Source organism: Pygocentrus nattereri, chromosome 13 (genome assembly GCF_015220715.1).
Source record: "Pygocentrus nattereri isolate fPygNat1 chromosome 13, fPygNat1.pri, whole genome shotgun sequence".
Classification (NCBI taxonomy): Eukaryota; Metazoa; Chordata; class Actinopteri; order Characiformes; family Serrasalmidae; genus Pygocentrus; species Pygocentrus nattereri.
Window position 1 is genome coordinate 10,365,684 of NC_051223.1, and position 22,890 is coordinate 10,388,573.

The following is a 22,890-nucleotide window of genomic DNA, read 5'->3' on the forward strand; positions in this document are numbered from 1 at the left end:
TATTAGAAATAACCACCCTGTACTTCCACTCACTGACCACTTTATTAGAAACACTCATGTTGTTCTTCCACTCACTGGTCACTTTATTAGAAACACCCACCTTATTCGTCCACTTTCTGGCCACTTTATTTGAAACACCCACTTTGTGCTTCCACTCGCTGGCCACTTTATTTGAAACACCGACCTTGTGCTTCCACTCACTGGCCACTTTATTAGAAACACCCACCTTGTTCTTCCACTCTAAGAAGCAGAGTGATCTTATCTGCTTGGTGCTTTAATCAGACATTAAAAACACATTAAGCTCTTTCTGACTTATATCACTGGCGGTTCATCTCTCCTCAACAAAGAGAGTGCTCCTTACATTTTCTCGCTACTGTAATAGTGTCTTGATTGAAGATATGTGCTTCTGTACAGTTTGGGCGGGTGCCTGGATACTCTCATTGCACATCAAAACACCTGCAGGGTGCTCTGCACACCCATACATCACTCATGTCTCGATCTGCCCCTGCAATGCAGCACTACTGGTTCAGCACAAGCCCCACAGCAGATCTGCACTCAAGGGATTTCCTGAAGATCAGCAGGATCTGGTCGCTGGGCTTTACTGTCTAAACATGATAAGCAATGAACCCTTATAATAGCATAATTTCTCAGTGCTGTTGCATTTATTTTCACTTGTAAAGAACAAAGCTGAAACTTAATGGTCTGATAAATCACATAAATACAATAATAAGCATTTCCATAGCGATGTGGACTGTGTGTAGTTCAGCGCATCCGGCAATAAAGGCAGCATGGAGCTTCTTTTATACAGTGATAGGAAACACAGTAGCTCACAGAAAGAACCATGGAGAAAGGGTTCCTCAGGTTGATGGAGAATGTGCTGCAGATGGTTCTATTTAGAACATTTTTGAAAATGGTTCTATATAGCACCGAAAAGGGTTACAAGTTTGACATTGTAACAATAGAAGAACCCTTTTTGGTGCTATATTGTCAAGATTTCTTAACAGTGGTGATAGGAACCAGGGGTTGCCATGACTACAACACAAATATAGAGACTATCCAGAACCACCAGAGAACCTACACAAGTCTTCTGAGTTTATATGGAATGTTGATGATGGAAAATAGTGGAATATGTGAAATATTTGTGGGAGCAGTCTTGCCCAACATGTAACCTCTCAGACCGTAAAACATATTTATAGGCCAAAATCCTCTCAAAATTATCATGAAACAGTGTAGGCAGTGAATTCATAACCATTTAATGTAGTAACTGTCCGTGAGGGAGCTTTTAGAGGTGGAAGTCTGGTTCTTCTCACCACCACTGTGAAGAATTCTGACTTAGTAAGTTTCACTAATCCACTCTGAATGACTTGGTTTACATCTTTTTAATTTTGTGCCAATTTTGGAAAAGTGGTGGAATTCCCAAGTGATATCTGCTGGAGTATTTGACCTGTTTCTGCTCCTTCTGTAGCAGATGAGGTTGTGATAGCTTTAACTGGTCGAGGATGTGACTTAAGTCCTGAAAACTCTGCTGTCCCCGTTCCTCATCCTTTCCTCTATTGGGGGAGGACTTAGTGTAGGTCTGTTAATCTGACCGAATGCTGCTGGAGCCCCAAACCCTGCAGCTCCATGTGCTCTGCTTCTGCTGATACTGGCTCTGATCCTGCATTTCTTTTATATATGCGTACTGTACAGGCGGTGTGTACACTCTCTCTCTCTCTCTCTCTCTCTCTCTCTCTCTCTCTCTCTCTCTCTCTCCCTCTCCCTCTCTCTCTCTCTCTCTCTCTCTCTCATTCCCCTCCTTCCTCCATTTGTCATAATAAAGCCACTGACAGGCTGAACGTTCCCAGTCGCCTCTCTTTACCATCAGCACTGCTTATGCAAAGCCCTTCTATTTGAGACTCGGCCAGAATATTTCCAGCCTGACTCTTGCTATTCACGGTCTCCTACAGACCCCCCTCATTAGCCCCCCAATGGTTCCCACTGGGCCATTAGGAGTACGCCCACTTTCCTGAAGCATGAGGCCACACTTAGGTGCATCTCCTCCAGCAGACTGTAGTAAACACTGTCTTCAGTAAGTGATTCCATATCTCCATCACAAAATCTCAGACGTCTCAGACTTTGGTTTGAACCCGAACACAGTCTGACCCGAGCCAAACCACATCATGAAGTTCTACATCTGAATACAGCAGACTGTAGTAAATTCTTTCTTCACTGGATGACAACTCCATCATTACAGAATATCATCACTGTCACACCACTAGGCCCACAATTAGAGCTGCAACAAATAAGCCAAAAAAGTCAAAATTCTCTCATATCAGATTCTTAAATTTCAATATTTTCTGGTTTCCTTACTCCTCCTGACAGTAAAGTGGATATCTTTGGTTAGTGGGTAAAACAAGCGATTGAGGACATCATCTTGGCATCACACAAGTGCCACATTTCAGCACTACAATCAAAAGTTCCAAAGACATTTATTCCAATTCAAAATCCATTTAAATTCAGTGAAACATTTAATTAGAGCAGGGCGGCTCTGTGGCACAGTGGGAAGCTCTGTTGCCTCACAGTACTGTGTTCGATTCCCCGGCCGGGCGACCAAGGTCCTGTCTGTGTGGAGTTTGCATGTTCTCCCCGTGTCTGCTTGGGTTTCCTCCCACCGTCCAAAGACATGCAGTCAAGCTGATTAGATATGCTAAACCAGCCCTAGGTGTGAGTGTGAATGTGTGTGTCTGCCCTGTCGTTTAAAAAATGAGTGGTGTTTACAATTTATTGCACTTAGAACATAATAGAACGTAAACGTGACATCACTAGTGATCACAAATAAATAGTATTGAAAATATGGTACAGTAATGAAAGTAATCTAAGGCAGGAGTCACAACCCAAACGTTAAGAAGAGCCATTTTCTCCTTTCTACAAAAATCAAACCACCATGGGAGCCACAACATTCAATGTCCATTTCACCATCTTGGCTGTAAATATGACTCAGTATGGGCTGATGTTCTAGGATAGGATAAAATTTTTTATCATGCTTTGCTCTGCTTTGTTCCTGCTTTGTTCTGCTTTAAGTTTCAGTTCATCTACAGCTGCTTTTCTCGCATCTCCAGCAGGAAAGTTTTCCACTACAGTAGATCAGTAAATTGTAAAACGTCTCTCAGTGTTCAACTTTTTAACGAGGCTTTAGTCGCGTCTCTTTCCCCAGCTTCTCGTTCAATTTTTTCCCATCCCAAGGTGGAATGAGACGATACGAACGAGAAGCTGACTTTAGCTTCGTGACTTTTTAGTGTTTCTGTTTCTCGTTGCAGATTAATCGTATCAGGAAACCAACTAAACACTAATAAGTACATTCGTCTCCAAATTATTGATGTTTGTCTTAAATCTCTCTCTTTGCCATTTCGTGAGCTACTAGCTGGGCAAGGCTGTCGTCGTCCTAGTTGCTATGGTGACCAGCAGTCTGCGCTGATCTTCAGGGTTAAAAGGTTAAAATCAGCAGTTCTACATTAACTCCAGAGTTTAAGACCATTTACTGTTAAACTGTGTTGAATGATCAGCATAGCTTTATTTTACTATAAAGGAGGATTATTTTATTATTACCTACTGATCTAATTCAGCTGTGGAGCCGCAACAGGACAGTAAAAGAGCCACATGTTGCCGACCCCTGGTCTAAGGGATAACCATGTAATGTATAAATGTAATGTTTGAATGACATCCATATGTTGTGCGATTTTCACCATTTGCATGAATCAAATGTGTTTACTGTCAGAGCTCAGATCCGTTCCTCCTGTTCACAGAGGTTCATCAAAGTCAGACAGGCCACGTTCATCCCTGAAGACCGATGGTCAGCCATTAGCTGCTCTGCTGTTAATTCAGTTAAGACATCTTGCTGTACTTTTCATCGACACAGTCATTCTTCATTTTGGCTGCACTGTGAGCCCAGAATCCTCCGTAAACACATACAGAGCGAGGCCGGTCGAGTACCTTTTGAGCGTTTTTGCTGCATAAAATGATGCATAACATGCGTTTTGAAAAACACTGCTAGTCTGGAAACTTCGCCTCCTGCCTTAGTGGTAAAAGCTGTCAGACACCCCACTGGTGCGGAGAACTTTATAGCGAATGCTCATCATTTTGAGGTTGAGAGAGAGAGAGAGAGAGACTCTGCGGCTGTGCAAACTTTGATTCAGCACAGCTGTGGAGCGCTCAGTCGTGCGCCGACCCCCGCAGAGGTGCGCTAATTCCACCCATGTGTTTTTCTGTACTTCTTGTCGCTCACTTTACCAGCAGATTTTCCCCTCATGCAGAGGGGTTTGAGCCATAGTTTTTGCCTTTAACCCTTTAGAAGTCGAGTTAGATGAGGCATTACTGTCATTCCACTGTCATGGATGAAGGGGCATTTCACTGATTTTTCAAAATTCCTGCTTAGTTCAGTGTGTGAGATGTAAATAGAGAGATTCAGAGGTTTGGTGTGAAATGGTAGAGAGAGAGAGAGAAAGACAGAGAAAGAGCGAGAGAGAGAAAGAGAGTGAGAGAGAGAGAAAGAGACCGACACAGAGACAGAGAGAGAAAAACAGAGACGGAGAGAGAGAGAGAGACAGAGAAAAAAAGAGAGAGACAGAGAGAAAAATAGAGAGACGGAGAGAGAGAGAGACAGAGAGAGAAAAAGAGAGAGACAGAGAGAGAGACAGAAAGAAAAAGACAGACAGAAAATAAGAGAGAGACAGAAAGAAAAAGAGAGAGAGACAGAGAAAAAGTGAGGGACAGAGAGAAAAAGAGAGACAGAAAATGAGAGAGTGACAGAGAGAAAAAGAGACAGAGAGACAGAGAGAAAAATAGAGAGACAGAGAGAAAAAGAGACAGAGAGAAAAAGAGAGACAGAGAAAGAAAAAGAGACAGAGAAAGATAAAGAGAGACAAAATGAGAGAGAGACAGAAAGAAAAAGAGAGACAGAGAAAAACAGAGAGACAGAGAGAAAAAGTGAGGGACAGAGAGAAAAAGTGAGGGACAGAGAAAAAGAGAGACAGAGAAAATGAGAGAGAGACAGAAAGAGAAAAAGAGAGACACAGAGAGAAAAAGAGATAAAGAGAGAGAGAAAAATAGAGACAGAGAGAAATAAAAAAGAGACAGAGAAAAAGAGAAAGAGACAGAGAGAAAAAGAGACAGAGAGACAGAAAAAGACAGAGAGAGAAAATGAGAGAGAAAAAGAGAGAGAGAGAGAGAAAAAGAGAAAAGGCCATCAGCTCTACTCTATCAAGAGAGGGAGGACTCGGTTTCCTCCAGCGCCTGCATCAGGACAACTGTGTGAGGAGAGAGAGAGAGAGAGAGAAAAAAGACAGAAAAATAGAGAGAACGAGAGAGAGAGAAAAATAGAGACAAAGAGAGAAACAGAGAGAAAAAGAGAGACAGAGAGAAAGAGAGAGTGAGAAAAAGAGAGAAACAGAGAGAGAGACAGAGAGTGAGACAGAGAGAAAGACAGAGAAAAAGAGAGAGACAGAGAAAAGAGTGAGAGAGAGAGAGAGAAAGAGAAAAAGAGAAACAGACAGAGAGCAAAAGAGAGAGACAGAAAAAGAGACAAAAAGAGAGAGACAGAGAAAAAGAGAGAAAGAGAGACAGAGACAAAGAGAGATGAGAGAGAGAGAGAGAGACAGAGGGAGAGAGAGAGAGGCAGAGCAAAAGAGAGACAGAGAAAAAGAGAGACAGAGAGAAAAAGAATGAGAGAGAGCGCCCATGAACCGAACATATTAAAGGGGAACTCCACTGTTTTTTCAAAGTTTCCGCGTGATGGAGTGTTTGAGATGTAAACAGAGAGATTCAGAGGGGTTCGGAGTAAAATGGTTCAGATGTCTTTACAGTGGTGGTGATAGGAACCAGACGTCGCCATGACTACAACACAGATATAGACATTTTATTTACCATCCAGAACCACCAGAGAACCTAAACGAGTCTTCTGAGTTTATATGGAATTCTGATGATGGAAAATGGTGGAAAATCTGAAGATATTAATGAAGAGTTAATTTCCAAAAAAATTAAATGATGCCATTTCACTCTGTGTGGTTCTCTAACTATAGAACATAGTTCAATATGGAACTTTTTTGAAAGGTTCTGTATAGCACCAAAAAGGGTTGCTATTGGTACAAGCCTGACATCGTAACAATAGCAGAATCCTTTTTGGTTCTACACTCTTAAAAAAGATGGTTCCTCAAGGGTTTTGTAGCAAAGAAAATGGTTCTATGTAGAAACATGAACACTCCAAGAACCCTCTGGATGCTTTAAGGGTTCTTTGTATGTTCCTCAAGGGTTCTGTAGCAAAGAAAATGGTTCTATGTAGAAACATGAGCACTCCAAGAACCCTCTGCATGCTTTAAGGGTTCTTTGTATGGTGAAACGGTTCTTTACATTGATGGTGAATGTTCGGTATGGGGTTCTATAAAAAACGTTTTGAAAAAAGCAACAACTTGTAACTAGTTTCCCATCATAACAATAGTAGAACCCTTTTTTGGTAATATATTGAACTGTTTTCTAAAAGGTTCTATGTAGAACCATATGCATCACATTCTCCAACAGTCTTCGGTGCTGTATGGAACCCTTTTTGAAAAAAATTCTACGTAGAATTGCCAACAATCTGAAGAACATTTCAACATGCCAAGAACCGTTAAAGCATGAGATGGCTTTATATATATATATATATATATATATATATATATATATATATATATATATATATATATATATATATAAAAACTCTTAGTTCTAAACAGAACCGTTCCCTTTATTGAAGAACCATGTTTTTAGGAGTCTAGAATGGAGCATTTCACACCAGACCACTCCAAATGACTTTGTTTGCGTCTTAGAATTTGCGTTTTCTCCCCGTGCCTCAGTGACCGACCTGCCTCAGTGACTGACCTGCCTCAGTGATCTACACATCAGAAATAATTCCTTCAAAATGACGCTGTTTTGTTATTGTTGAGGACAGTTATTACTTTGAGGTTAATGACACCCCAGAACATCACATACAGTTCTCACTCCTTAATCCCATCACTCACAGTGCATATTTTCACGTTCTGTCACATTTTCTGTACGTTCCTGTGCGCCGCTCGCCCCATGGGCCTCTCTGGTTAATTATGGTAAACTGTGCTGGCTTTTATGTGTCATTTAGTAATTGTTCCTGAGCCCGAAGCCGTTCCACTCCCATTCACCCTGTTAGGATTTATCTCATTCCCCCAGGCCGTCCCACCCCGATTCAGCCTTTTTGGATTCGCCCAGCCTGTTTACCCCCTTCCGCTCAGCTCCTTCAGGCTGTGAGCCTCTACAGACCCTCAGCTGAGGCTTACACGCTCCTCTGTGGCCTCCTTTTAGAATCGCGTGCCAAACATGGTTCAGCGGAATGACAAAGTTCATTATAACAGTATTTCTTTCAAATATGTCACATTTTCATGGTCTTAGACTGTAAGTTACCTCTGCTCTGATTGGCTGTGCCTCAGGCTGACACACTCAGCATAGATATATGCAAATGTTTTGCTTCTTCTGACATCACAGAAACACTGAATTCAAAGGAAGCCATTGTTGCAACCTAGTTTCCGAATATGAAATGGGTAGTGAGCGATATGTTTCGACATGATAGCTTTGTTTTCATATGGCTTCCCAAGAAAGTAAGGAAAGTGAGGAAAATTCCGTTTTCCATGATATGGGCCCTTTAATAGTCAAGTGGAATAGACTCAAGATGGTACAGTTATTTAAATTTGAATGTGCATCATTTACATATTTAAACCTTGTGTGGTGTTGGGGTCTGTGGGACTCGTTTTCATTGTTTACTAAAATAAAAAATTATGGGATTTATTATTATTTTAGCCTCAGATTCTTGGCCTATGCTCATTTTTTCTGTGAAGAACATATAAAAAAACCCATTTTCAGTGTCTTCACTCCATTCACCCCCCACACATTTATACTACACATGTGGTGTTGGGCTGAACCCGCAGGGAGTAAAAGTGTGGAGGTGCTGTGTCCTTCACTCTGTTCTCCTCCCACATGGCCTGCTTATAGTGTGTGTGTGTGTGTGTGTGTGTGTGTGTGTTTGTGAGGGTGGACAACATGGACAAGCTGCTGACTGGCTACAGCTGCTACAGTAGAATCTTAAACTGGACACGTGATATTTTAAACATCTGGTATTTATACATAAATTGTTATGTCTGCATCGATGTAAATAAACAATAATGCATTGGGTCCAGCAGACCACCAAGTAACAAGCACATCAGCACCACATTAAATGTAAAAAATTATACAAAGGGATTGGGTGCATTAAAAAAAAAAAAAAAAAAAAAAAAAATATATATATATATATATATATATATATATATATATATATAATTTTTTTTAATGGTTTTTCGGTTTTTGACGCAATTTCAAAATACACGTTTTCCTTTACATTATCTGTCAATTTCATCAAGATTGGACCAAAGTAAATGACACAAATTTACTTTAAAAAACCTCTGGTTCCAATGACTTCCATTAAAGGTAAAGTAGGTTTTTCCTTCTCCTGTAAAGTTACCATTTTTGAAATAACAAAGTTTTCTTCCGACAACAGCAATATAATAAATATTTATTATATACTTATATTAGGTATCATTATATGCATATTTTTAGTAAATACCTGGACTTTGATGCAAACTAGTTTAGCTGTTCCTAAGTTAGAGATGTGTGTGGTAAAACTTTGGGCCCTTTGAGATGTTCTTTAGGGAAAAGTTGGTTCTTTTATAGCATCACACATCGCTCCAGAGAATCTTATTTGGCAACTTTATTTTGAAGTATGTGCAGTAATGGAGTCTCTGTATGGAGTACTCTGCTTCTTTCCACCCCCTGAGGTTTATTGGACCCTGTTTATGGTCGGGGTGTCCAAAAGAAGCCCCATTAGAGGTGTCATTTATGGTAAAACCCGTAATCAGTTTGTTTTCTCTACACAGCATTAGCGCTGGAGATACAGGAAGGTGTATTTTAGATGGAAATGTGATTAAAGGTGTCTGTGTGGTTAACGTGGTTCAGGTTGTCTTCTGTGTTTGTTGAAAACAGTTCCATGCTCGTTCTGCTCCCCTGTTGGCTGAAAGTGCAGTGATGTTTGAGTTTGAGTGATAATAGGCTTAGCGGTGCAGTTGTAGGCTCTGCAGTGAGAGTATGTGTGGGATTGGTATTTTTTTCCTGAAATGTGGTCAGGGAGGTTTGTGGCATTAGATAGCAGTCAGAGTCCAAATGTAGTTGAGTAGGGTAGCTACAGATGCTTGGCTAGATCCCTGAAGTCGGGCATCTTTCAGTAGTCGCTGCCATGATCTCATCCCACTACCACACACATTCGGAGAGAAAAAGAAAGTGCAATTCCCTTTTCTTGCATAAATGGACCTGATTATTAAATTCAAAAACTCTAAATAAATAGACTGACAGACAGACGGAGCACTGTTCCGCTGTTCTTCCTTTTGGGTGCTGCTGTTGAAACCTCTTAGCCTGCTGGAAATGTTCTACTTAAGTGGGTTCAGCAGGGCCGGCAGAAATCAAGCCTGGGTGTGTCAAGTTTAATGATCGTCATTATCAACTGAAGTTGGTTTAATTGGTCGATTAAGTAACTAATGGGGGTTTAATTATTCCCACAGAGCCAGTGTTTGTGTTGGATCATTCAATAAACACCTTTTTTTACTCAAGTTGTCTTTGGCTTCTGTTTAAAATAGTTTGAAACAACTAAGTGTGACAAATGTGCAATAAAGAAGAAGAAATCATAAATACTTTTTCACAACATTGTAATTTTTTGCTGCAAGGTTGTATTTGAGAGATGAGCTGCCGTAAAGGTCAGGTTTGACTTTCTGCTCTGAGACAGAAGTCCTCACAACGGTCCAGATGTCACTGTTTTCAATTCCAAAGCAAAACAGAACTGAAGCGTGGCTCCTGTTTGACCCTTTATTTACATGTTGTTGACATGTCGCCAGTCAGGTGGGCATTCCTCGATTCCTCTCAGACCCTCACGCCGCAAGTCGCCATCGTTAGAGACCTGCTTGTTCACACTTACACATGCACAAACACTTTTTCCAGGAACTCCTTGAATGCAGGATTCATGGTGCTTTGCGTTGGCCTCCTGGGAGGACGTTTCCACCTACCTGCTGTAGCCAAGAGGCCCCGCACTAAATCAGGCCTTTCATACTCACGAAAATGGACAAAAAAGACTTTGTCAAGAAGTGGGAGACAGTTGCTGAAGTCTTTTTATTTCAGAAAGCTCACTTTGGCACACGTTATAAATGCACGACAACGGAAAAAAATCCCATTATGCAAGACTTTCTGTTGCGTAGCATGAGGTACCCACAGGTCTTCGCCTGCCTTTAGTGGGTTTGCGCTCCTGCCAAGCCACGGCTGCTGACTTGTTCCTTGACGCAACTTTTCAATGGCGATCTTGAGCCAAGACCAACACTGAGTCATGGATTGTTGTAGGATGCGTTCTCATATAAGTAATGCAGCTTTTGTGAAGTTTATCTTAATCTTGAACTTGTACAGGGCTGTTCGGACAGGTGCAATGAAAATGACAGTGTAGAATGTGTTAGAGCCTGAGAGAAGCAAATTGAGGTTTATGTACAGTCAGCATTTGAACCTGCCTTCCTGTCAGTCATCATGTGAATTTCTCAAGCCTGCTTCTTTCCACATGGCTCACACTCGCTTATAATGAGCGAGGCTTTTGAGTTATTCCACGAAACATGTGGGAATATACATTGAGATTTTAGTGGTGTTCATCATGAGCACCTTGTTTCTATGCACATTGTCCATTTTATCACTTACACTATAGGTGTACTTTGTAGTTCTACAGTTACAGACTGTAGTCCATCTGTTTCTCTGATACTTTGTTACCCTCTTCTTCAGTGGTCAGGATGCCCATGGACCCTCACAGAGTAGGTACTATTTGGGTGGTGGGTCATTCTCAGCACTGCAGTAACACTGACGTGGTGGTGGTGTGTTGGTGTGTGTTGTGCTGGTATGAGTGGATCAGACACAGCAGTGCTGCTGGAGTTTTTAAACAAAGTGTCCACTCACTGTCCACTCTATTAGACATTCCTACCTTGTTGGTCCACCCTGTAGATGTAAAGTCAGAGACGATAGCTCATCTGCTGCTGCACAGTTTGTGTTGGTCATCCTCTAATCCTTCATCAGTGATCACAGGATGCTGCCCACAGGATGCTGTTGGGTGGATATTTTTGTTTGGTGGACTATTCTCAGTCCAGCAGTGACACTGAGGTGTTTTAAGAACTCCAGCAGCACTGCTGTGTTTGATCCACTCATACCAGCGCAACACACTAACACACCACCACCACGTTAGTGTTACTGCAGTGCTGAGAATGATCCACAACCCAAATAGTATCAGAGAAACTATATGAAAGATGAAAGAGAAAGATGACTACAGTCTGTATCTGTAGAACTACAAAGTGCAACTATACAGTAAGTGGAGCTGATAAAACGGACAATGAGCGTAGAAACAAGGAGGTGGTCAGAATGTCATGCCTGATCGGTGTATATTGCAACATGATATTTCATCCATGTTTATCAGAAAAATTAGCTTTATTGTGATTTAAAGTTCCAAATTCTCCCCTCAGACACGGAAACTGACCAAAGTGGAGCGTCAGCGGTTCAGTGAGGAGGTGGAGATGCTAAAGAACCTGCAGCACCCGAACATCGTCCGCTTCTACGACTCCTGGAAATCCACTGTGAAAGGACACAAGTGTATCCTGCTGGTCACCGAGCTTATGACCTCGGGCACCCTCAAAACGTGAGTCTGGACCTTCTGTTTGATGTAACATCACAATACTTCAAGACAGTTTTTTGGTATACAATAGATAACACAATATTTAGTTTTTCTGAGGTTGGAACACAAAGCAAAACAGTAAATGTAAAAGAAACTATCAAAAATTATGAATAAAGAGTTTTTTTAAGCATTAAGTTTTAGGTTTAAACACTGTGTCCACTCACTGTCCACTCTATTAGACACTCCTACCTTGTCGGTCCACCTTGTAGATGTAAAGTCAGAGACGATAACTCATCTGCTGCTGCACAGTTTGTATTGGTCATCCTCTAGTCCTTCATCAGTGGTCACAGGACACTGCCCACAGGACGCTGTTGGCTGGATATTTTTGTTTGGTGGACTATTCTCAGTCCATCAGCAACACTGAGGTGTTTAAAAACTCCAGCAGCACTGTTGTGTCTGATCCACTCAGACTAGCGCAACACACACTAACACACCACCACCACGTCAGTGTCACTGCAGTGCTGAGAATGATCCACCACCCAAATAGTACCTGCTCTGTGAGGGTCCATGGGGGTCCTGACCACTGAAGTACAGGGTAACAAAGTATCAGAGAAACAGATGGACTACAGTCTGTAACTGTAGAACTACAAAGCCTATACAGTAAGTGGAGCTGATAAAATGGACAATGTGCACAGAAACAAGGAGGTGGTCATGATGTAACACCTGATCAGGTGTTTCTCCAGTTGAATGCAAAAGTTTGAGTGCCCCCTGATTTTCTGAATCGAACATGTTGGAAAGAAAATAAAACATGCGCAAAAGTTGTGGCATAGTTTATATTTTAAGTTTTTTTTTCCAGAATATTTACCATTTCAGTTGACTGGGGTATGGTTCAAACTTTTGCATACAACTGTAAATACAACACCGTGCAAAAATCTCAGATGTGAGAAAATGATTTTTAAAGCTATTCATCTGGACGGTAATCATTCATTTGTTAACAAAACACTAGAATTAGACTAAATACAAGCAAAACAAGAGCTCATTGTGATTTGGTGTAAACCAGTTCCAGAGCTGTCCTTCAGAACGTCTGGTATTTGCAGTTACCGGAGTTAATAAATAAAAGTTAATGAAACGAAAGCTGTCGGTCACAGAAGGTTCGCTCTGTTCTGCTCTGCCTCACAGGTACCTGAAGCGTTTTAAGGAAATGAAGCTGAAGCTCCTTCAACGCTGGAGCCGTCAGATCCTGAAAGGCCTTCACTTCCTGCACACACGCACTCCTCCCATCATCCACAGAGATCTGAAGTGTGACAACATCTTCATCACTGGGCCCACGGGCAGCGTGAAGATCGGTGACCTCGGACTGGCCACACTGAAAAGAGCATCGTTTGCCAAGAGTGTAATCGGTGAGCCGTCTTGGGCACATCTCTCCAGATATGAACAGTGTACATTGAGAAATTCTAAAAGCTTTAAAAATCTCAATGAAACCACCAACTTCACCACTTTTACAGGAACCCCAGAGTTTATGGCTCCAGAGATGTACGAGGAGAAGTACGACGAGGCGGTGGACGTGTACGCGTTTGGAATGTGCATTTTGGAGATGACTACGTCAGAATACCCATACTCCGAATGTCAGAATGCTGCACAGATCTACCGTAAAGTCACAAGTGTGAGTACGAATTCCAGACACTTACAGTGGTTTTGTTGTTTCCGTTCAACGACCATTGACTACAGATACATTTACAGATACATTTACCTACGTTTAATTCAACAGCTGTTTTCAAAAGGAAATAGCAGACAAAATGATGAGAAAACTGAACAGAAAACCAACAAACATTATGTAGTAAAAATGTACTCTAAGCAAGAATAAAGCTTACTGCATAATACAGTACTGTGTGAAAGTCTTAGGCACCCAAAATTCAAATCAAAATCTATTTATTTGTGTAGTTTGTGTTTATTTGTTGAGAAAAGTGTTAATATTTTAATAAATAAAATTTATAGAATATTAATTAATATGCCCTATGATGGACTGGCGACCTGTCCAGGGTGTATCCTGCCTTTCACCCGATGACCGCTGGGATAGGCTCCAGCACTCCCCGCAATCCAGAAGGAGAAGCGGCTCACAAAATGTGAAATTAATTAATAATGATTTATAATAAATAGTGATTTTCTGGATGTTAGTGTGTTTGTTTACCCATTTTCAAACTTCTCCTCGAGGAAGCCCAGTATTATGTGTAGTTAAAAAGCAGCTACTGCTTTGACCACTTTGTTTCCTGTGGATGTGTTTTTCTTGCAGCACTGTTTTGAAAGTCAAGAGATTGGTTGATTTGCAGTTTAGTTAAACGGCCCTTTCCTGTCAAAGCAGGCTGTTCTTGGCGATGCTACATGACGAAAGGTACCAAACATTCTGCCGATAGTCAAGCGTTTTCTTTGCTACACTAATTCGGACTAAAAAGAGCCAGAAAGGGGATGTGAAAAAAATTTTTTATTGACAGCAGTGGCCCGTTTTGGAACCGATAGACTGATCATTTACTGAACAGCTGCTTTAAAATCTCTTTGACTTTCTGTGCTCACTGCATTCGCTGTTGATCACATCTACCATGTGTGTCTCAGCATGAGGATACTTTACATAAGCGGTCATACGCACGTACATCTGGATGTCCTTATCTGGTCCCCCACCATGTGGGGCCCCCCCAGTGGACTGCCCTCAGTTTGGAGCCTTAAATCTGCATGGAAACGAGCAGTAAACATTCCTCTATATGTCTCGCTCCTTTTTCTTTCTCTGTCCTTCTTTGCTCATTTCCGCTCGTTTCCTTGAGAGCGTGCCCTAGATCAGCTCTGAGCGGGGTCTTAATTGTGCTTGTGAGCTGGATTAGACCCGCTGGTGGACTCTGGAATGTCCCCTGCAAGGATCCCATCGTTGCACGGGGCTCTATGAAAACATAACCTCCCTCGTTTTTGGAATTATGCCTCGTTCATTATTATATAACCGTAAAAAGCTTGAAAGATCTGTGAAAAGTCATCTAACATGGATACATCTGGTTAAGAAAACTAGTCACATTCAGAGGTGTGGGAAAATATTTGATAATTATAATATTGTCTATTTTTATCTATTATCTAATGATATAGCAAAGCTAAATTAAATTGTCTCTGTGTAGTCAGTGAGAGCATAATTAAAAGAGCATGAAGGTTTTCATAGAATTGCTTGGAATTTCATGAGATTGCATGAAGTTTTCCATCGACGCAAAAAGGCAGAAACCGCTTTGAAGTCTTCTCCATGGAGAACATTTTCCAAAAGCCCAGTTTTAGTGACTTTGGCATAGTGCTGTAAGTTAATAAAGCACTAAATAATTTGTAAATTGTTAGGTAGTCAAATCCCCTTTTGCCCAAGACTGTTGGTTGTAGGAGATCCTTCGGGGCTTGAAACCAGGGACAAGCTTTTAAAGGCATGAGTTTACCAAGAGAGACACTGGAGGATTTTCACCTGAAATGAGTTCATGAAGCGAGTCTTGTTATAAAAATGATAACAGGACATCAGAGCCATAATTAATCTTTTAGTATTTTTACTTTTGATACTTAAGTACATTTGAAGGTAAATACTTTAGTACTTTTACTCAAGTGGAGGTCAAAATGGAGGAACTTCTACTTTTACTGGAGTAATATTTTAACTTGGGTGTTTCTACTTTAACTCAAGTACATGGTTTGTGTACTTTGTCCACGACTGAACATTTGACAAGATCATATAATTCACTTTTTGTCATTTTGATTGACTTTGCCTTGAAACTTGTTTCATGACGTTTAGACCCTTGCAATTTTGCATCTGAGTTACAAGTGAGTTGCAGGATGCTTCACATTGTGCAACTTAGTTTCTCATAGGTTTTAAATAACATTAAGTTGGGTGTAAGTTTCAGCTTGTAAAGCCAGCCTGACGGTGCATCATGACACTGTGACCTCACAGTGCAAAACTGTGACAGTGTGCATTGTGGAGAATGGACATTGTGTGAATGGTCATCTAACTGCATTGTTTTAACATCAAAGTTTGCAACCAGCACCAATATCTTGATCCAGAAATTGAATCAAACTATGAATATTTCCGCTGCTGTCAGAACAAAACCTTGTATCTCCTTTTTTTGTTATTTTGTACTTTTTTTACTAAATTTGAAAATGACCATGCTTCTTTACAACGTGCCAAAATTTTTCTTGACAAATGGTTGAATGGGAAAGCTCCAAAATTACATGTGGGGAAAAAAATCCTGTTCCATTAACCTCAATTCAAAGGTAAGAAAGTTTTTCCTTCTTCCATAAAGTTATTGTTTTGTAGATATGAAGTTTTATATATCGCTGCTGTTGGAACAAAACCTCACTTTTGATATAATTACATTGTGTGTAAATTTCCAAAAGAAACGGCCCATAATTAGGGGGAAAAAAGTTGAGTTACACTGACTTACATTAAAAGTAAAGTAAGTTTTTTCTTTCTCCTGTAATGTTACCATTTTGGAGATATGAGGTTTTGTTCCGACAGCGATACACACACACACACACACACACACACACACACACACACATATATATATATATATATATATATATATATATATATAAATTGTTGCTTAATATAAAGCATTAAATATTGTGAAGTGCCCTGCAACTTACTTGAAACTCAGCTGCAACAGTTGCAAGTGTCTCAACTGAAATCAGACAGGGGCTACCGTAATGCCGGATGAGCTTTATCTTACAAGATGTCTTCTTAGATTCTTCTCTCCATGTGTGTTTTCTTTTGCTGAATCAATATAACGTTAGATGGGAAGTGTAAGCATTGTCAAACCAACTAATCAATAATAAGTTCTTCATTGCTAGCAATTTTTTATTAAAATAAGTTATAAATATATTGTGAAATATCTAAGTATTTCATCGATTTGCTGTTGCTTATGTTCATATCTGATCACGCATGACTGTGTCACTGCACTGTCCGCTGTACATTAAGTTGGAGGGAAATCCTTCTGGAGGGTCTAAATCAGCATGGAGCATTTACAGCGCATGCAGAATGAGTCATCTTGGATTATTATCCCCATTGTCTTGGCTGACATCAGCATCGCTTCATCTTCGATGCTCTGAGTTGGAAATCGAGGCTGTTTCTGGTGGTGGTTTGAGATGTGCTTGAGCGACTGCTCTGGTTTTCTGTTTGTTTTTGAAACGAGGGGTCTAAACAGAGCGTGCGCTGTTCAGCTGCTACAGTGGGAACGACAAAGCCAGGCGATTTGGGCAAAGTGGAAAAGGAATCGTTCCGTGAATCCAACGCTTCATGAAACTGCATGCTCTGCGGAGGCTCCACAAACATCACAAGAGCTGAACGGGAAAAAGTGTGAGGCGATGACTTGGCAACAAGGTTTAATTCAAACTCTATGAGGCGCTCAGGCCAAATGGACAAACCTCCCCCCAAAAAACAACCTAACTACGTAACTGCTTATGTTGACAGATTAACCTCATGGAAATAAGTGGAACATGTTTCATGCCCTAAGAAGAATAACAGAAAATTTGACAAAAAATGAAATAAACTTTCCGAAACTGTCCACAAAGAATTGATAATACTGCCGGTAATTTGGTTTGAATGTTATCTGACACTAGTCATTCTAACAAGATGAAGGATGAGCTTTTCATGAAGAATAAATTTCACCATCCCCTGTGGTCAAAAAATGACAAACCTCATCCTTTTTGTAAAACTGATATTCTGCCATCCATCCCTGATACAGAATCAGTTGTAGTGGTAACAGAATCATTTATGGTTGTTACTGAATCACATGGTACAGAATCATTTAGAGTAGTTACTGAGTCATGTATATTAGCTACAGACAATTTGTAGTTGTTACTGAATCTTTATTTGTTACTGAAATATTTAGAGTAGATACTGAAACATATAGAGTAGATATTAAATCATTTGTTGTTACAGTAAATCATTAGTTGTTACAGATTCATGTATAGTAGTTACAGTCATTTATAGTAGTCCCTAAATTATCTGTAGTTGTTACTGAATCATCTGGAGTAGATACTCAGTCATGTATACGGACTATAGACATTTGTAGTAGTCGCTGAATTATTTAGAGTAGACAGTGAATCATTTAGAGTAGATAATGAATCGTTTATAGTTGTTACAGAATCATTTGGAGTTTAGAGTAGTATCATGTATAGTAGTTACATAATAATTTGTAGTAGTTACAGACTTTGTAGTTGTTACAGAATAATTTATAGTTAGTCATTTATAGTTGTTACTGAATCATTTAGAGTCCAGAGTAGTATTGTGTGTAGTTGTTACTGACTCATTTACAATTGTTACTGCATTATAAATAGTTTTTACTGAATGATTTAGAGTGTAGAGCCGTATCATATATACAGTAGATATATAACAACTTGTAGCAAATACTGACTCATTAATAGATGTTCCTGAAACATATATAGTTGTTACAGAATCATGTATAGTTGTCATTGAATCATTTATAGTTTAGAGTACTATCATGTATAGTAGTTACATAATAATTTGGAATAGTTACTGACTCATTTATAGTTGTTACTGAATCATTTAGAGTTTAGAGTACTATCATGTATAGTAGTTATATAATACTTTGGAGTAGTTACTGACCCATTTCTAATTGTCACTGATTTATAGTTCTTACTGAATCATTTAGAGTTTAGAGTAGTATCATGTATAGTAGTTACATAATAATTAGGAGTAGTTACTGACTCATTTATAGTTAGGGTTAGGGTTAGGGTTAGTGCTGATTCAGTTGGAGTTATTATTGACTTATTTATAGTTGTTACTAAATCATTTGTAATAGTTACTGAACAATTACTTAAGGTGTTTTTGGTTTATAGAGTAGTGGATAACACCCTCGCTGGGTATGTTGTAGATTGGGATTCAAGTCCCTGCTCTAACAAGAATGTAATTTTAGGATTCCTAATAACCCCAACCAATATGTCAGTGCCCTGTAAATGTATAGTTCAAATGTGCCACAGTTTATTAGTTCTGTGACCTTATATGACCATGATGCAGCATGTAACTCAATAGAATTACTCTGAAACTGAGCTGTGCAGTGTCTTACTGTCAGATGATCTGCTGGTTACTGTTTGGATATTTTAAACCTGACCTGCTATATGAAAACTCTCTGACTGCTATCCTCCAATATTTGTGTTTCTTCTGTATCTCAGGGCATGAAGCCAGACAGCTTCTACAAAGTGAAAGTGCCTGAGCTGAAGGAGATTATCGAAGGATGCATACGAATGAACAAAGATGAAAGGTAACTTTATTTTACTCAGAAAATGTGTTTAGTCTGTCATCAGTCTGGATGTTTACACCGGTCAGGCATAACATTTTGACCACATCCTTGTTTCTACACTCATTGCTCATTTTATCAGCTCCACTTACTGTATAGGTGCACTTTGTAGTTCTACAGTTACACACTGTAGTCCATCCCCTTTTACCCTGTTCTTCAGTGTTTAGGACCCGCATGGACCCTCACATTCTCAGCACTGCAGTAACACGGAGTGTGTGTTGTGCTGGTACGAGTGAATCAGACACTCATTCTCAGCACTGCAGTAACACGGAGTGTGTGTTGTCCTGGTATGAGTGAATCAGACACAGCAGTGCTGCTGGAGTTTTTAAACACTGTGTCCACTCACTGTCCACTCTATGAGACACTCCTACCTTTTCGGTCCACCTTGTAGATGTAAAGTCAGAGCCGATAGCTCAGCTGCTGCTGCACAGTTTGTGTTGGTCGTCCTCTAGTCCTTCATCAGTGGTCACAGGACGCTTCCCATAGGATGATGTTGGTTGGATATTTTTGGATTTTTGGTTGGTGGACTATTCTCAGTCCAGCAGTGACAGTGAGGTGTTTAAAAACTCCAGCGGCTCTGCTGTGTCTGATCCAGTCAGACAAGCGCAACACACACTAACATAGCACCACCACCACGTCAGTGTTACTGCAGTGCTGAGAATGATCCACCACCCAAATAGTACCTGCTCTGTGAGGGTCCATGGGGGTCCTGACCACTGAAGAATAGGGTAACAAAGTATCAGAGAAACAGATGGACTACAGTCTGTAACTGTAGAGCTACAAAGTGCACCTATATAGTAAGTGGAGCTGATGAAATGCACAGTGAGTGCAGAAGCAAGGAGATGGTCAGAATGTTATGCCTGATCAGTGTACATACATAGTATTGTACAAAAGTCATGGCAGTGCATGTATAGCCGTCCATTTGTTCGAGCTAACTGCCAAGTAATGAGATTATTCTGAAATGTTGTGCTTGATTATACAATTGAATTAGTTTGATTCATTTGCTTACATACATGACAGCAAGCATTTTTCCTCCACGATAACAATTTGTGTGTCTCTAATTACATTTGTAAGCGGATATTTCCACATAATATCAGTCTTTTTGTCCAGCAGCATTTAGAGTTCAGGCTCCAACCAAATCAACAACAAAAAAAAAGGCTGCCATCTCAGACAAATGGCTTTCAGTAGAATTTGATTCTCTCTTTGATTCATGTTCGTCTCCATGGCCAGGTACACCATTCAGGACCTGCTGGAGCACACGTTCTTCCAGGAGCACAATGGTGTCCACGTAGAACTGGCCGAGGAGGACGACATGGAGAAGTCCAGCTTAAAGCTGTGGCTCCGTATGGACGACACCAAAAAGCTTCACGGCAAGTACAAGGACAACAACGCCATCGAGTTCCTGTTCGAGCTCTACAAGGACGTCCCCGAGGAAGTTGCGCAGGAGATGGTAAGCATTAGAAATGCGTGGTACTGTGATAAGACTTCACCTGTGCAACAAGTCCAGTCGTGAAATTTCCTCACTACTAAATATTCCACAGTCATCTGTCAGCTGTCAGTGGTATTCTAACAAAGTGGAAGCGATTGGGAACGACAGCAACTCAGCCATGAAGTGGTCAGCCATGTAAAATTACAGGGTGGGGGTCAGCAGATGCTGAGGCGCATAGTGCACAGAGGTCACCAACTTTTTGCAGAGTCAATTTGCAGAGACCTCCAAACTTCATGTGGTCTTCAGATCAGCTCAAGAACAGCGTAGAGAGCTTCATGGAATGGGTTTCCATGGCTGAGCAGCTGCATCCAAGCCTTATATCACCAAGCACAGTGCAAAGCGTGGCATGCAATGGTTGTAACCACTGGAGTGACCAATCACGCTGCTCCATCTGGAAATCCGATGGATGAGTCTGGGTTTGGCGGTTGCCAGGAGAACGGTACTTGTCTGACTGCATTGTGCCGAGTATGAAGTTTGGTGGAGTGGGGGTTATGGTGTGGGGTTGCTTTTCAGGAGTTGGGCTTAGAGATTTTGGACAATTTCATGCTCCCAACTTTGTGGGAACAGTTTGGGGACGACCCCTTCCTATTCCAACAAGTGCACAAAGCAGGTCCATAAAGACATGGATGAGCGAGTTTGGTGTGCAAGAACTTCACTGGCCTGCACAGATTCCTGACCTCAACCCAGTGGAACACCTTTGAGATGAAATGGTGCAGAGACTGCGAGACAGGCCTCCTTGTCCAACACCGTGTCTGACCTCACAAATGTGCTTCTGGAAGAACGGTCAAAAATTTCCATAAACATACTCCTAAACCTTTGTGAAAAGCCTTCCTAGCTGTTATAGATGCAAAGGGTGGGCCGACATCATAGTAAACCCTATGGATTAAGAATGGGATGTCTATATTATTATTGTATATATTTCCAAAAGTGTATGTGTGTGTATATATATATATATATATATATATATATATATATATATATATATATATCTCCTGCCCTCTGCCCAGTGACCGTTGGGATAGGCTCCAGCATCCCCCCGTGACCCTGAGGGAGAAGCGGCTTGGAAAATGTGCATGCGTGTGTCTATCTATCTATCTATCTACATATATATATATATATATATATATAAAACCCTTCAAGCGTGCAAGGGGTTCTTTGTGTGTTCATGGTTCTTTACAGAACCATTGTCTTTACTAAGGAAACCTTGAAGAACCATCTTTTTTAAGAGTGTGGTTTCAACAGTTTAACAAACAACAAAATGAACCCCATAAATCAGCATTTCAGAGTTTCATTGATTTTGATTTTTCAGTTTTGTAGTGAAATCCTCCACTGTTATTAAATATAACTTTAAGAAAAGGACAAATTTATTTATCCTTGACGTTAGCGCCATGCTAATCCATGCTCATAAGCTTCTATTACTTGTTAGCTGCGTTAGCCCTGTAGCTCCAGTGCTAAAACCAAACTCGTCCTCGCTGATCAACCACGTTTGGGGTTAAATGGGGGAGCAGCTGATTGTGGAGATATAAATTCACTCTGACAGCAGTTCATTATCGTTTCTAAACCTGAATCTGCAGAATGGTAAGACAGGCTTGTCGGTCCTGGAGTTGTGGGTCTGTGAAAAGGCTGATAAACAAAGCCTCTGTCCTCTCAGGTCTCCCTCATCATGTCTGTCTTGTATGTCCTCACTCAGCCCACATCAGCCACTCTTCCTGTGTTAATAATTAAAGGGCAGTCTCTGAACCCTTCAGGCCCAAAATCCATTAAAACCGCACATGCTAAAGTTTATCAGTGAAACATCTCCTCAGTAGGACCCCTCTCTTAATATCGTGGAATCTACCCATTACCATTTACAGCCTCCTTCTTAAAGCAGAGGCGGAAAGCCCGATGCCCCCGACAGCCGCCTTGATTGCGTAACAGCGCTCAAGGACGCGGCCGGGCGGTTTATTCATCGCTCTGGTAATGCGAGAGGCAGGGCGCAGGAGGAAGAGGAGGTCACATGCCTGATGATAAAATGACTTCAGATGCGTATTCCAAAACACACCCTCCCCTTCATCCTTCGGGCCACGCTGAGCTCCTCTTAATTATCCCAAACTTCCACAATCCTTCCTTTCTCTCACATTACATGCACTTTTCATCAAGAGCGAATTTGCTGACGGACTTTGGGTTATCTCCTTAATCTGGCTGGCTGAGGTGCTGATGGACGATCTGGGTTAGGTGACCTTGGTGTACATCGTTCATGAGGAAGCTCAGGAAAGGGCACAAAAATATGCTGAGGACACTGTAGATTATGTGTTGATACTGAATGTGTGGAATAGAGTCAGAGGGCACACAGAAAG

The 22,890-nt window shown here is 40.8% G+C and overlaps 1 protein-coding gene across 1 annotated transcript in view; it reads left to right on the forward strand.

Moving 5' to 3' along the window:
- wnk4a (WNK lysine deficient protein kinase 4a) overlaps positions 1-22,890 on the forward strand; it is a 91,871-nt gene that overhangs the window by 28,805 nt on the left and 40,176 nt on the right. Inside the window, exons 3-7 of the mRNA XM_017695121.2 lie at positions 11,598-11,770; positions 12,926-13,146; positions 13,252-13,409; positions 18,941-19,029; positions 20,296-20,515. Coding sequence (XP_017550610.2) covers positions 11,598-11,770; positions 12,926-13,146; positions 13,252-13,409; positions 18,941-19,029; positions 20,296-20,515 — 861 coding nt within the window. The remainder of the gene's footprint in view (positions 1-11,597; positions 11,771-12,925; positions 13,147-13,251; positions 13,410-18,940; positions 19,030-20,295; positions 20,516-22,890) is intronic.